Below are 16280 nucleotides of genomic sequence, written 5' to 3'. Positions count from 1 at the left end.
AACGAACAAGTTCTTACATGGTGAACGAATTCTTACAGAGTGAATAAATTCTTACATGGTGAACAGTACAAGGGCAGTCATCACAGAAACTTTCGGTTTTGATCATGCAATATGACCTATAAACCATCAGGTCAAATATGAATATTCATTTGATTTTTGTACTTGATTTATATGTTGATCCTACATTTCTCCTATTATTATTATTATTTTTATTTTTAATAAAATGCTGAAGTGGTAGGTAGATGCAAGATAAAGGTAGAAAACATAGTTTAGTGCTGTAAGAAGGCAAATATAGATGATCAGATGATCAGGTGTGTGCCTATGGACTAAGTATTAATCCAGGCTAGACAAGGGCAGCAAGACATCCACGGATGCAGAAGATTTCTCTCAAAGCAGGGGGGGTGAGGTTCTGAGCCTCACCTCTGTTGATCCCCAAATTTTCACCTGATGGCCCCCCTGCGACTGTGCCTGTCTTAGGTTGTTCCTCCCTTGAGGAATCTTACCCGTCTCTGGCTAACCAGTCATCTTCCGGGGCCATACAGGGAAATGTAAAGTTGGTAAGTGAGAGAAAAGCCATATTGTTTGCAAAGGTTAGCTTTTTACTTCTTTGCAGATTTATGCCCTGTGGCTTCTATGCCCAGCACTTGTCTCGAGGTATCTTTACCACCTGGAGGAATTATGATACTCGGTAAATTCGATATGAGGCACGAATTCTATTTAAGGTTTGTAATTAGGAAGGAAGAAGAAAAGCTATAGATGTAGCATATGAAGGAAACTTGGGAGGATTGATTATTTCTTTGACATATCTTCTTGTATAGTACCTTAAGTATGTATAGGTTTTAAACTACTAACTAATTTGCACACACATATTAACATAATAGGAATACGGTGACATAAACAAAGCAAATCTATAATTACCAGCCATCTCCAGTGAAGCCAAGAAAACCATTTAGGCACCCTAGGCATTTGTGAAAATTTATCCTTGATATGATGGATATTGTCCAATTGTACTTGAACCATCAGACAAATTAAAGCAGCCCATTTCTGGGATCTGTTCACATCCCATATATTCTTTTAACCATAGATAGTCTATAGTCATGAGATTTTGGGGTGCTACAACTTGCACCCCTCCCAACTCCTGGTTGAGTTCCAACCGTACAGATCCAGTCAAATTCGTTGTCTCACTGTATGCACATGCCAGCCTAGACATCTCCCTCCTCCTTCTTATGGCAAGTCCAGGAGACGGTGGGCTGGATGCAGCCACAACCGCAGCATCGTCCGGATCCCTGTGGAGGCTTTTTGATGATCATCCCCCGGCACGAGTCCTCCAGAGAGTGCTGATGCCGGAAGCTCCTCCTCATATCGTATCTTAGTTCATTTTCTGGGTATCCAAGCTAGGCCTTGATCTTCTGCGTAGAAACAAACAGACCCTTTGCCCACACTTTGACATGCCCTCTATACCACTGTGCAGAACTCATTGGAGGTCAGCACACAGTAACTGCTTTTTTTTTTTTTTTTTTTTTAATTAAGAGAAAGGAATATTATCAGAAAAGAGTACCTCCATAGCTGATCATCTGACACCCTTTAAGTGATCAACATTAAGGATATTTAAAGCATGCGTTGATCTTTGATTTACCAATAGTTTTATCCTGTTAAGGAGTAATCCCCCTTTTCTTTCTTTCTTTCTTTCTTTTTTTTTTTTAAATTTTTAATCTACACTTACCTGAAGAATACTATGTTTACTATGCTCTCCCCTATATCAGGTCCCCCCTAACAACCACATTACGGTTACTGTCCATCAGCTTAGCAAAATGTGGTAGAGTCACTACTTGTCCTCTCTGTGTTGTGCAGCCCACCCTCCCCTTTCTCCCTCCCCCCCATGCATGCTAATCTTAATACCCCCCTTCTTCTTCCCCCCCCTTATCCCTCCCTGCCCACCCATCCTCCCCAGTTCCTTTCCCTTTGGTACCTGTTAGTCCATTTTTGGGTTCTGTAATTCTGCTGCTGTTTTGTTCCTTCAGTTTTTCCTTTGTTCCTATACTCCTCAGATGAGTGAAATCATTTGGTATTTCTCTTTCTCCGCTTGGCTTATTTCACTGAGCATAATACTCTCCAGCTCCATCCATGTTGCTGCAAATGGTTGGATTTTTCCACTTCTTATGGCTGAGTAGTCTTCCATTGTGTATATGTACCACATCTTCTTTATCCATTCATCTACAGATGGACATTTAGGTTGCTTCCAATTCTTGGCTATTGTAAATAGTGCTGCGATAAACATAGGAGTGCATCTGTCTTTCTCAAACTTGATTGCTGCGTTCTTAGGGTAAATTCCTAGGAGTGGAATTCCTGGGTCAAATGGTAGGTCTGTTTTGAGCATTTTAATGCACCTTCATACTGCTTTCCACAATGGTTGAACTAATTTACATTCCCACCAGCAGTGTAGGAGGGTTCCCCTTTCTCCACAGCCTCGCCAACATTTGTTGTTGTTTGTCTTTTGGATGGCAGCTATCCTTACTGGTGTGAGGTGATACCTCATTGTAGTTTTAATTTGCATTTCTCTGATAATTAGCGATGTGGAGCATCTTTTCATGTGTCTCTTGGCCATCTGTATTTCTTTTTTGGAGAACTGTCTGTTCAGTTCCTCTGCCCATTTTTTAATTGGGTTATTTGTTTTTTGTTTGTTGAGGCGTGTGAGCTCTTTATATATTCTGGACGTCAAGCCTTTATCAGATCTGTCATTTTCAAATATATTCTCCCATACTGTAGGGTTCCTTTTTGTTCTATTGATGGTGTCTTTCGCTGTACAGAAGCTTTTCAGCTTAATGTAGTCCCACTTGCTCATTTTTGCTGTTGTTTTCCTTGCCCGGGGAGATATGTTCAAGAAGAGATCACTCATGTTTATATCTAAGAGGTTTTTGCCTATGTTTTTTTCCAAGAGTTTAATGGTTTCGTGACTTACATTCAGGTCTTTGATCCATTTTGAGTTTACCTTTGTATATGGGGTTAGACAATGGTCCAGTTTCATTCTCCTACATGTAGCTGTCCAGTTTTGCCAGCACCATCTGTTGAAGAGACTGTCATTTTGCCATTGTATGTCCATGGCTCCTTTATCAAATATTAATTGACCATATATGTTTGGGTTAATTTCTGGGGTCTCTAATCTGTTCCACTGGTCTGTGGCTCTGTTCTTGTGCCAGTACCAAATTGTCTTGATTACTATGGCTTTGTAGTAGAGCTTGAAGTTGGGGAGTGAGATCCCCCCTACTTTATTCTTCTTTTTCAGGATTGCTTTGGCTATTCGGGGTCTTTGGTGTTTCCATATGAATTTTTGAATTATTTGTTCCAATTCATTGAAGAATGTTGCTGGTAATTTGAGAGGGATTGCATCAAATATGTATATTGCTTTCGGCAGGATGGCCATTTTGACGATATTAATTCTTCCTAGCCATGAGCATGGGATGAGTTTCCATTTATTAGTGTCCCCTTTAATTTCTCTTAAGAGTAACTTGTAGTTTTCAGAGTATAAGTCTTTCACTTCCTTGGTTAGGTTTATTCCTAGGTATTTTATTCTTTTTGATGCAATGGTGAATGGAATTGTTTTCCTGATTTCTCTTTCTATTGATTCGTTGTTAGTGTATAGGAAAGCTACAGATTTCTGTGTGTTGATTTTGTATCCTGCAACTTTGCTGTATTCCGATATCAGTTCTAGTAGTTTTGGAGTGGAGTCTTTAGGGTTTTTTATGTACAGTATCATATCATCTGCAAATAGTGACAGTTTAACTTCTTCTTTACCAATCTGGATTCCTTGTATTTCTTTGTTTTGTCTGATTGCCGTGGCTAGGACCTCCAGTACTATGTTAAATAACAGTGGGGAGAGTGGGCATCCCTGTCTGGTTCCCGATCTCAGTGGAAATGCTTTCAGCTTCTCGCTGTTCAGTATAATGCTGGCTGTGGGTTTATCATATATGGCCTTTATTATGTTGAGGTACTTGCCCTCTATTCCCATTTTGCTGAGAGTTTTTATCATGAATGGATGTTGAATTTTGTCAAATGCTTTTTCAGCATCTATGGAGATGATCATGTGGTTTTTGTCTTTCTTTTTGTTGATGTGGTGGATGATGTTGATGGATTTTCGAATATTGTACCATCCTTGCATCCCTGGGATGAACCCCACTTGGTCATGGTGTATGATCCTTTTGATATACTGTTGAATTCTGTTTGCTAATATTTTATTGAGTATTTTTGCATCTACATTCATCAGGGATATTGGTCTGTAATTTTCTTTTTTGGTGGGGTCTTTTCCTGGTTTTGGTATTAGGGTGATGTTGGCTTCATAGAATGAGTTTGGGAGTATTCCCTCTTCTTCTATTTTGTGGAACACTTTAAGGAGAATGGGTATTATGTCTTCTCTGTGTGTCTGATAAAATTCCGAGGTAAATCCGTCCGGCCCCGGGGTTTTGTTCTTGGGTAGTTTTTTGATTACTGTTTCAATTTCTTTGCTTGTAATTGGTTTGTTTAACTTTTGTGTTTCTTCCTTGGTCAGTCTTGGGAGGTTGTATTTTTCTAGGAAGTTGTCCATTTCTTCTAGGTTTTCCAGCTTGTTGGCATATAGGTTTTCATAGTAGTCTTTAATAATTCTTTGTATTTCTGTGGAGTCTGTCGTGATTTTTCCATTCTCATTTCTGATTATGTTGATTTGTGTTGACTCTCTTTTTCTCTTAATAAGTTGGGCTAGAGGCTTATCTATTTTGTTTATTTTCTCAAAGAACCAGCTCTTGGTTTCGTTGATTTTTGCTATTGTTTTATTCTTCTCAATTTTGTTTATTTCTTCTCTGATCTTTATTATGTCCCTCCTTCTGCTGACTTTAGGCCTCATTTGTTCTTCTTTTTCCAGTTTTAATAGTTGTGATGTTAGACTATTCATTTGGGATTGTTCTTCCTTCTTCAAGTGTGCCTGGATTGCTATATACTTTCCTCTTAAGACTGCTTTCGCTGCATCCCACAGAAGTTGGGGCTTAGTGTTGTTGTTGTCATTTGTTTCTATATATTCCTTGATCTCTATTTTGATTTGTTCATTGATCCATTGATTATTTAGTAGCATGTTGTTAAGCCTCCATGTGTTTGTGAGCCTTTTTGTTTTCTTTGTAGAATTTATTTCTACTTTCATACCTTTGTGGTCTGAAAAATTGGTTGGTAGAATTTAAATATTTTGGAATTTACTGAGGCTCTTTTTGTGAGCTAGTATGTGGTCTATTCTGGAGAATGTTCCATGTGCACTTGAGAAGAATGTATATCCTGTTGCTTTTGGATGTAAAGTTCTATAGATGTCTATTAGGTCCATCTGTTCTAGTGTGTTGTTCAGTGCCTGTGTGTCTTTACTTATTTTCTGCCCGGTGGATCTATCCTTTGGGGTGAGTGGTGTGTTGAAGTCTCCTACAATGAATGCATTGCAGTCTATTTCCCTCTTTAGTTCTGTTAGTATTTGCTTCACATATGCTGGTGCTCCTGTATTGGGTGCATATATATTTAGAATGGTTATATCCTCTTGTTGGACTAAGCCCTTTATCATTATGTAGTGGCCTTCTTTATCTCTTGTTACTTTCTTTGTTTTGAAGTCTATTTTGTCTGATATTAGTACTGCAACCCCTGCTTTCTTCTCACTGTTGTTTGCCTGAAATATGTTTTTCCATCCCTTGACTTTTAGTCTATGCTTATCTTTGGGTTTAAGGTGAGTTTCTTGTAAGCAGCATATAGATGGGTCTTGCTTTTTTATCCATTCTATTACTCTATGTCTTTTGATTGGTGCATTAAGTCCATTTACATTTAGGGTGACTATTGAAAGATATGTACTTATTGCCATTGCAGGCTTTAGATTCGTGGTTACCAAAGGTTCAAGGTTAGCTTCTTTAGTATCTTACTGCCTAACTTAGCTCGCTTATTGAGCTGTTATATACACTGTCTGGAGAGTCTTTTCTTCTCTCCCTTCTTATTCCTCCTCCTCCATTCTTCATATGTTGTGTGTTTTGTTCTGTGCTCTTTTTAGGGGTGCTCCCATCTAGAGCAGTCCCTGTAGGATGCCCTGTAGAGGTGGTTTGTGGGAAGCAAATTCCCTCAGCTTTTGCTTGTCTGGGAATTGTTTGATCCCACCATCATATTTAAATGATAGTCGTGCTGGATACAGTATCCTTGGTTCAAGGCCCTTCTGTTTCATTGCATTAAGTATATCATGCCATTCTCTTCTGGCCTGTAGGGTTTCTGTTGAGAAGTCTGATGTTAGCCTGATTGGTTTTCCTTTATAGGTGACCTTTTTCTCTCTAGCTGCCTTTAAAACTCTTTCCTTGTCCTTGATCCTTGCCATTTTAATTATTATGTGTCTTGGTGTTGTCCTCCTTGGATCCTTTCTGTTGGGGGTTCTGTATAATTCCATGGTCTGTTCGATTATTTCCTCCCCCAGTTTGGGGAAGTTTTCAGCAATTATTTCTTCAAAGACACTTTCTATCCCATTTCCTCTTTCTTCCTCTTCTGGTATCCCTATAATACGAATGTTTTTCCTTTTGTATTGGTCACATATTTCTCTTAGTGTTGTTTCATTCCTGGAGATCCTTTTATCTCTCTCTATGTCAGCTTCTATACGTTCCTGTTCTCTGGCTTCTATTCCTTCAATGGCCTCTTGCATCTTATCCATTCTGCTTATAAATCCTTCCAGGGATTGTTTCACTTCTGTGATCTCTTTCCTGACATCTGTGATCTCCTTCCGGACTTCATCCCACTGCTCTTGCATTTTTCTCTGCATCTCATCCCATTGCTCTTGCATTTTTTTCTGCATCTCTGTCAGCATGTTCATGATTTTTATTTTGAATTCTTTTTCAGGAAGACTAGTTAGGTCTGTCTCCTTCTCAGGTGTTGTCTCTGTGATCTTTGTCTGCCTGTAGTTTTGCCTTTTCATGGTGATAGAGATAGTTTGCAGAGCTGGTACAAGTGACCGCTGGAAGAGCTTCCCTTCTTGTTGGTTTGTAGCCTTTTCCTGGGAGAATAGCGACCTCTAGTGGCTTGTGCTGGGCAGCTGTGCGCAGACAGGGCTTCTGCTTCCTGCCCAGTTGCTTTGGGGTTTATCTCCGCTGTTGCTGTGGGCTTGGCCTGGCTGGGGCTGTTCCTCCAAAATGGTGGAGCCCCGTTGGAGGGGGAGCAGCCAGGAGACTATTTATCTCCGTAAGGGGCCTCTGTGCTCCTTGCTGCCCAGGGGGTTAGAGTGCCCAGAGATCCCCAGATTCCCTGCTTCTGGTCTAAGTGACCTGTCCTGCCCCTTTAAGATTTCCAAAAAGCACTCCCCTTCACAAGGCTCTGGGTTCTTGCAGGTGTGGATGTGGTCTGGATGTTGTCCTGTGTCCTGTGGTCTCTATTTTAGGAAGATTTTTCTTTGTTATATTTTCATAGCTCTATGTGTTTTTGGGATGAGATTTCCACTGCTCTACTCACGCCGCCATCTTGGCTCCGCCTCCGCAACAAACATTTTTGTAACCATCGGGTCACATCAGAGTCACGCTTTCCTTCCAGCCAACATACCTGGGCCAATTAGATCTGCTTCATCAACTCATGGAGATGCCAGCAGCAAATGGCGTCTGCTCTTTTTCAGAATTTTCACGAGAATTCAGTAAGTTGGTGAGTCCATTCAAGCTACTTCCAGGGAACCCAGCCATAACTGTCTATGGTCACATGGACATCCATGTTACAGGGTCTTGACAGGTCTATCACACTCAAGGCCTAGAAGGCCTTGGCCCATTTTTCAGCAGTGAAAGAAAATGCACGTCTCCTCCTAGGCCCACCTGATGCCCATTCATAACACATGGTATAAGGGCTTCATCATTAGTGCCAAGTGTGGGATAAACACTCCAGTAGCCTAAAGGACCCAAAAACTCTTGCAATAGTGTGACAGTTCTGGGGGTAGGAAAAGCCTGAACTTCATCTATAATCACTGCTTCTGGGGTAACTTCAGTCTTACCCGACCAGACAACCCCCAGGAATTTGACTGACAAACCAGGACCCTGAAACTTGGTGCTGTTCACAGCCCACCCTTTCTCCTGTACGTGTTGCAGCAGTCTAGGTGCTGCACAATGTTTGTTGCATGCAGGACTTCTGGTAAGAAAATAAACAGTAAGCATGATATCATCAATATAATGGTACAGCTGCACCATTGGCAGGTTCTCCCATGCTGCAAATCCTGGGCTCCAAGTCCATGACAGACAGTGGGACTGTGGAGGTGCTCTCGTGGAAGGACAGTGACAGCCCAGTGCCATCCTTCCCAGGTGAAGGAAAACTGTTCCTGACTGTCCTGTGGTATGTTTATGGAGAGAAAGCATTAGCAAGATCCACAACATAATATGTCCCTAGTTCATGACTTAGGGTATTCATGAGGGCTGTACTAGAGGGGACAGCAGCCTGCAGAGGGGGTGTGACTTACTCAGTACTCTGTAACCCACGGTCATATGCCAGCAGCCATCTAGATTTTTTACCAGCCACACCAGGGGATTAAAAGGGCTATGAGTAGGTTTTATAATGCCCACTTTTCAGTTCCTGGGAGGGGTTCTCCAATTCCTCTATGCCCTCCAGGGAATTTGTATTGCTTGGCATTAGACACGTGCTGATGCACAAGAAAAGATACAGGCAGGTGCTTACCATGTCCACTCAGAACTGCCTTTACCACACATATACTCAGTCTGAACTCACATGCAGTGGTCTGCAACCATAGGCCCCGGAGGATATCAATCTCCAAAATATATTTAAAGATTGGAGAGATGTACAGAGTATATGTCTTTGGGTATAGATGCCCTATTCCCAACGGGATTCAGGCTTGTTTAAGTCTGGTGGCCTTACCTCTGTATCCAACTATAACATTGGGGGTCCCTGAAACCGCTCAGGGTTGCCATAAGTCAGTGAACATTCAGCTCCTGTGTCTGCCAGAGCTGGTATGTGTTGAACATTCACTGGGTACCAATGAATTGATGTTTGAGCATGTGGCCTCTGGTCCCCACCTGGTGCCCCAAGGCGGGTGCCTTGACCCTCCACTCAGTAAAACTATAGCCCACTCACCTTCGTGTGTGCGTTCAGGTGAGGATGGCTCACTGTCCAGCAGGAAGTCTTGCAGGCTCACAGGCCAAGACTGTGGCTTTGTCTCCATTTCTTGATCCCCAGCTGCTGGAACCACTGCTCTGGCTTCAGTTGTTACCACAGCTCCAATAAAATTCTGTTGAACTTCCCATCCAAGTTCTCTCTGTCCGCTCCTGCCCCTCTCAAATCAATCCATATTTGGGTCCTCATGACCTTCACGGGGTCCTTTAAGCCCTTCCTCTCAGTAGGGGACTGCACTCCCTTCTGTGCCTTCAGCACTTCAGCTTCCTCCAAATCTGCCACAATATGGGTAACCTCATTTATTGGCTGCCCTACGTGAGGGGCAAGAATGGCTACTAAGGGCCCAAAGAGGGTTCAGGGAGCCATTTGCAGCACCATACCCTTATCTCCACTGTAAACAGCTCCCCGTTTGGGTCATAATTTACTGGGTTATAAATGGTATTTTTCATGCCCAAATTCTGTTAACACCTGTTAAGAGCTCTGCATGCAGCTGCCATCTAGTGGGGAAGATGGTAAGTCACTGGATTGGGCTGTACAGTGAGAAGTGTGGCCATCAGCCATTTGAGTAGGGAATGGGTCCCAGGGGTCTGGTGTTCATTCTGCACTGGCTGTTGCAAGGCAGGATGAGTTGTCAGGGAAGCCAGCTTTCCCATCTCTGATTCAGACAGGAGGATACTCTCCACCTCTATGTCCCAAAGGTACAGGAGCCAGGCTGATATGGATTCTGAGGGTTTCTGCTGAGACTGGAAGCCCAAATCCACCAGCTCTGCCTGTGTCTAGGGGAACATAGAGTGCACTGTGCCCTGGAGAGCGGGCTGTACCTCTCCTGGAGGAACCTGCAGTTGCTATCTCTTTATTTACTTGACTTACAGCTGGGCAGGCTTTCAACAGAGGAGCGTTGGGGCCTCCAGCACCACCTCTACCTCCTCATTCCCCTTCAGTGTACCCTCCTCCATTTCTGGAGCTGACGGCAGCTGTTTTGCTCCACAGAGCATGTCCTCTGCTACATCCTTTACCTTCTCCACAGTGTCTCTCAGGAACACGATCTCAGTGTGGGGAAATGCAAGCTCCTGTGGCCAAGATGCTCACGGCCCCAAACTACTTGATCTAATTGGCCTACTGCTAGGCTAGTGCTTGCGCATCCATAGGCAATGAGCTAATATTGACTGAGTCACGATCTAAAGAGCTCTGCCCCGTGCCCTGGGTGGAGGCAGAGATGGAGGAGGATTATGGACCTGGAGACAGTTGGATGCAGATGTGATTCTAGTGCTCAACCTATCACCAGGAGAATAGAGCTGGGTGTAACCCTTTTATCCCAAGAATGTTCCATTGTCATTTCTTGGTCTCACTGAATCCATAGTGAGCTTGTATGGGACTGAAACACTCAGTCAAGACAACTGGCTTAGCCAGCAGGATTCATTGTAGACCAAAGAATGGAAAAGGCTACCCTCATAGGAGGGTTACTTCAGCGGGATACCCCTATGAAGGGGAGACATTTGAGTGGCCCCCAGTGGGCATCTGATCTGAGGTGGCTTGTCTGCTACAGGTCTCAACCCTGTCTCAGGACTTGAGGAAGGTGGAGCCCACAGCATAATAAGGAGCTTCTTGAAGAAAAAAGAGTGGCCATTGGGCAGTGGGAACCGTGGTTTGGCTGTTTCTCACAGTATTCAAAATATCTACAGATGAGAGGAATGTGCTTCTGCAAGAGACATGAGAAATGGCAGCACAAGAACTTGAACTGTGAAGGACTGTAGATTTACTGAAGAATAAAATGGCATTGATACGAGAGGAGGCAGCTCGAGAATGCAAGCTGTAAGGTGCTGTGGAGGAAGTAAAAGATTTGTTAAAAAATCTTCCCAGGGAGGTGCCTGCCTTCCATCCCCTGTCCTTGGATCCCAGGAAGCCTGGTGTATAACTTTTCTCCCAGAAAGAATGCCCTCCCTTCCAGAAAGGATCTGCCTCCCGTCCTGGGGCTGCAGGTCCCTCTGCGCTCTCAGAGCTGGTGGGCAGCGGGAGTGTAGCGGGGGTAGTACAGCTGCCTGCAAGCTGGCTGTGCTCACTCTTGGATTCACTTTCTCCTTGGGGTTTTTGCTGTTGGAGGAACAGGGTGAGGACAGATAGAATGTAAATGGAGCAGCAGTCTGGGCAGAGCACAGTCCTTTAACTCAACATCTCTTCTGCTCAAAACCCTGAAACCTCATCCTGGCTCCACATGCCTACAATTCCCAGAGTTAAGCAGACACCTGAGAGCTGTAGTTCCTGCAAGAGGACAAGTGGCCAAGAGCAGGGCCTGAAGGGCAGCAGGGACACAAGGCAGGGTACGACACATGGTGCAGAGGGGCGCTGTGCACCGTTCCCAGGGGTGCCGGCACCTGCCGTGCTCCGGGCTCTCAGCCCTGCCCTGGGCTCCACACTCCCTGCGTGTCACAGACATGGAAGTAGAGGCTGTTGCCAAATTTCCCCACAAGGCTCAGGCCAGCTCGGTCCCCTCTAGGGTTTCAGGCTCAGCATTCACAGCCCCATGAGTTGAAAACCAGAGCTCAGAGTGTTCCAGAGGAGCTGCATGATAGCTATTCGGCTGGGTCTAGAGCAGAGGTGGCATCCTCTGTGGTCCTGGATTGGGTACTGACAGCAGATCCTGACCCTCTGACTGCCAGGTGTTGGGGGAAGCCACGTACCCTATTGAAACCCCACAATCTGTTTCCACAAGAACGGGCCTGGCTTCTCTGGTTTTCATTCTGCGATAGGCCCCCAGGAAGGGGTCGGGCGATAGAGAATTGACTCCAGGTTCCAGAAAGTCCCACCAAGGCACCAAGGTGTGTGTGTGCAGCTCGGACATGACACAGGGCTGACTCACCAGGATGTGTTGGCTCCTCTCTCAACTACGTAAGGGTTGCCTGGTCCCTGCCTGTGCCCATTAGGGGGCACCTTGGTATTTCAGAGCAGAAACCCATGGCTGGTTTTCCCCTATAGAGGGAACTAGGCTGGGTGCCTTTAATGAATGGACTTCGTGGGTCACTGGAGGTGGGGAGCGGCACCTAAGGCTAGGCCCAGCCCATGCTCCTGAGAGTGGGCCGTCAGTGACCCCTGGGAAGAATCTGGCGAGGACGTTGCCCAAATGTTGGTTCAGCTACAGCTGCCTCCTCCCAAGAGTTCATGGGGATTCTGTTTTGGGGGCGGCCTGCCATAGTTGTGATCTGAGGAAAATACCTCAGCCCTTCCTCACACAGACATATTGATGATACTCTCGCAGTTAACAAGAAATTGAAGGTTATTAGAAAAGGCTTTCAAAATGTAGACAACACAGAGGAAGTTATTTGTCAATTCAGATTGGGTAACAAGAAATCCCCAACAAGTAGGCCCTCCTTTCCTCCAGTGACAACCGTCCCACATCAGGCTGCCTCCCCACAGTGAGCCCAGCCTGGACACCTGCTGGTGACACCCAGGAATTAATCCATCCCCAGCACCACCACGCACCTGGGAGTAGCCTTTCCTGCAGCCCACGCTGGGTTTGAGGCAGGGTGTGCCCTCAGAGCTGTGTCCCCCTCTGTGTGCCCCTGCCTGCACCCATTAGGGGGCACCTTGGTATTTCAGATCAGAATCCCATGGCTGGTTTTGCCCCTAAGGAGGGAAGTAGACCTTCTGCCTGATTTTCACTGGTAGGAGAATCCAGATAGCAGATTCAAATCCCTCCAAATGTATCTACATATTTAACTTTATTTTGGTAAAATATTAAGAGAGGTTTAGGTGAGTGGAGAGTTTATGATATGATTCCAAAATTTACATGAAAGGGCAAGTGGGTTTCCATGGAGGAAAGTCAGCCCATGCCCGCTCAAACATCTCTGAATTTCTAATCCGCAGAAGCTGTGAGCATATGGAATTGTTGTGTTTTTTGTCCTTAGGACTGGGATGGTTCAGTACACAGAGCAGATAACTGGAATGTCCCTCATTCGCAAAGGACACTAGCCTGCTTTCACAACCGTCTTCCAGATCCTTCTATTCCTTGGGTGACTTCAGTGTCCCCACAGATAAACTTTACAGCACTCTTGTCTCCACCTGCTCACACTCAGTGATGTCCGTATGTAGGCCCCCTCAGCTGCCCTCTGTCAGTTTACCAAAGGGCTGGGTTTCCTTGAAATTGTAAAGACCCTGGGAGGGTTTGGGATAAGGGACAAATAGAGGCCTCATCTGACCAGCCCTTCAAACTCCTGCCTGGGGTTGCCCACAGGGAGAACACTGAGCAGAGCTGCAGGTCACAAGGTCACCATGGCAACCTGTTGTCCATCATAATGGACATACCTCAGCAGGGTGGGGTGAAGGTGCATAAGTAGTGGGGCCATCACCCCACAGCCAACCACTTGCTACTTGGACCCACAGGGCAGGTATCAGGTGGCTGCTTGCAGGTGCAAGGTATATTGATCAGAGCGTGAGTAGAGCTGAGGTTGGGAGTGCCGAGGACCCTGAGCACGGGAGGAAGCAGAGGAGGTGTTGGCTTGAGGTGGCCTGAAGTTTATGGGCCCCAGGATGCTGGGTCCCATGTTTGTCATCCTCCTGCTGCTGCTGCTGCCATCTCCGCTCCTGACCACCCGGAGCACCCTCCACCGCTGCCTCACCCAGGACCAAGGTCACCACCCCAGCTCCAGGCTCCAGGAGAGCCCAGCAGATGGGGAATCCTGCTGGAGCACTGACGACCTGTACTTCGTCTTGGACTCGTGAGTGGCCCTCCTGCTCTAGTCAGTGCCATAGAACAGTGCTGTCCCTGGGGTCAGTACGGGGCCCCAGGCTCTGAGAGAGGGAAGCAGGGACTGTCCTGGTCACATTCATGGAACAGACTCTCTGTGGCCTCCCTGTTCCTGGGGCAGAAAGAATGCCCCAGGCATTTGTTCCCTGGGACTTTTTCTCCTGAAAAGGATTAAAGGCCCCCATCTGGTTTCTAGATGACTCAGTCCCTCCGACCACATGGCCCAGATCTGTGACCTGCAGGCCCCTTAATCAGCTGGCGAGGAAATTACTGGGAGCAAACTTCTCAGCAGTTAGCGCCCTCTGGCTTTGGCTTTTGGTTTTTGTCTGTTGGCATGTTTTGTTTTATTTTGTTTTTCACACCGATGACTATTGTGTAAATGGGCCCCAGGGAGATGGCCAGGTGGCTTTTGGGCATCCCCAGTGTCACTACTTAGAAAGCCCTTGGCTTTCTTGCTGCCAGTGCTTTGCTTCTTTCTCGGACACCTTGGAGACCCAAGTTGCAGTGTGTGTGTGCACTTCCAGGACACTTTGGTTTGTCCAGAGCCCGGGGGAGCTAGGCTGTGGGTTAGGCCCCTGCAAGCCCTCAAAGAAGGAAGGGGTTTGGGGGTCTCAGTCTTTGGGGGAGGTGACCTTGATTCCATTTTCACCTCCTGTGTGGGCTGGGAATAAATGCTACTTATTCAGTGTTGACAGTGGTATGACTGTCAATATATTTAAAGGAGTCTCTGGTGTCCAAGGGCTTTCTTGGCCTTTCTGTTGTCTTTAAAACCATCCCTGGAGGGAGAGCAGGGTAGGCATGTGATGTGCAGTCTCCTGAAAAGGAGGGCAGCTCCTGGAGGCTGGAGAGGCTGCAGGACCCAGGATCCCTGAGCTGCCTCATTCCATCCCCAGGGGGGACTGCCTCTGACTCCCCCTAGTCTCCATGGAGACTGGTGATAGCGGGATGCAAGCCCAGCTGAACCCGCAGAGCTGGGAGCCTCCCCTGCCAAGGAGGAAAGGTCCCTCCTCACTGTCTCGGGGAAGGACTCTGCGTTGCCCTGGGCAGCTCTTGCCTCACTGATCCTCAGCACAGCCCAGGGGGCTAGTGGTTCCCACCTTGGGCTTGGGTTGGGGTCTGAATGGTCCTGGGGGACTGAGAGCCTCCTTGGGTCAGTCTTCCCAGAGAGGGCCAGTGAGTCTGAAAGGTCCTCTCAGCTGCCATCCTGTTCTAGTGCCCCTGCCCACACCCTGCTCTCTGCTGGTGGGCCTGCTCAGGCACATCTAGGCCCTGGGATGAATGGGGAAGGGCTCAGGGTGCAGGAGGGGCATGTGTAATAATAATAATTGGGCGTTACGTGCCAGGCAACGTGCCCTCCCATGTAGGCCTCCCAAACCTTAAGGCAATGGATCTTTCCTTATTTTGGGATGACAGAACTGAGGCTGGGGTGCAAGTGATTTACTCAGTGTCAGCCAAGCTAATTTGCTTCCAAACGTTAGACGGTGGGAAGATACTCCCCTCTCCCCCCGAAGGAAGTGTGACATGGGCGTGTGAGAAAGGTACTAGAGAAACAGGTTTTGAGCCAGGACCTCCCCACTCCTGCCCCTTTCTTCCCACTGCCTCCTTTGGCTTCTTAAATGCTGACAGGCAGCCCTCGCCCCTCCGTCCACAGCTGGCTCTCCCGGCAGCTCAGGGTGAGGAGTACAGGCCTTGCCCTGAGAGTGGAGAAGGAAGGAGAGGAAGGGGAGCCACTGAAGTCCCTTGTACCCCACTCAGGCTCCAGGACAGGCTGTGCCACCAGACTGTGCTCCCTACCCCCCACCATGGCTGTCGCCTTGACACTTGCCGTTTTGGTTGGCCAGGACTAAATCCTGCCAGATTGTGCAAATGGGAGGAGGAGCTGAGGGTGCCCAAGAAAGCATTAACACACCCACTTCCCAGCCCTGGGCCACCAGTGGGGAATGTGCCTAGAGTGTAGCTGCAGCCACCAGGCAAGATCTGAAACCACAGCAACCTCAGCCCCAGGGCCTGGAGCTGCGCACCCCCAGACGGGGCCCGCTGGGTGACAAGTGCTTGGAGAGAGAGAACATCCTCCCTCCTGGGGCTGCTCCCTGCCCTTCCTGGGGAACAGGCAGTGGGAGGCAGCCCCAGCCCTACAGTCAGGCAGACTCCATTCACCGGTCAGGGAGCCTTGGGCCAGTTGCCTCATCTCTATGTGCCTCAGTGTCCCAATCTATACAGTCGGGGTCTTCATACCCATCTCACTGTGTTGTGATGAAGGTGAAGGGGAACTTGTAGGTAGTTTGCTCAGCACAACATCAGATATAGTCACGGAATATAAGTATAAAGTGAACTGCCTGTTAAGCCAAAATCACACCTTCTGGGATCTCCCTGCCCCACAGGGGCCACTGACCCAGCCCAGATTCCCTGACTC

The 16280-nt window shown here is 46.8% G+C and overlaps 1 protein-coding gene across 6 annotated transcripts in view; it reads left to right on the top strand.

Annotated features, from left to right (window-relative positions):
• Positions 1-16280, top strand: part of LOC140846885 (anthrax toxin receptor-like) — a 58686-nt gene that overhangs the window by 15924 nt on the left and 26482 nt on the right. For 2 of the 6 annotated variants that reach the window (XR_012126381.1, XM_073225057.1), the window contains exon 1: positions 13650-13838. The exons of 1 other annotated variant lie outside the window; for it this stretch is intronic. Coding sequence is in view for 4 of the 5 variants with exons in the window: in XM_073225057.1 (XP_073081158.1) it covers positions 13651-13838 (188 nt within the window). In the remaining variant the exon portion in view is untranslated. Of the gene's footprint in view, positions 1-7434; positions 7660-12841; positions 13205-13503; positions 13839-16280 lie in introns of those variants that run through there. 3 more of the 6 variants (XM_073225058.1, XM_073225059.1, XM_073225060.1) reach the window with 3 other exon arrangements.

The sequence above is a fragment of the Manis javanica genome, chromosome 16, assembly GCF_040802235.1.
Source record: "Manis javanica isolate MJ-LG chromosome 16, MJ_LKY, whole genome shotgun sequence".
In the NCBI taxonomy this organism is placed as follows: domain Eukaryota; kingdom Metazoa; phylum Chordata; class Mammalia; order Pholidota; family Manidae; genus Manis; species Manis javanica.
Note: the sequence above shows the minus strand (reverse complement) of the source record. Positions and strands in the feature narration are given on the sequence as shown.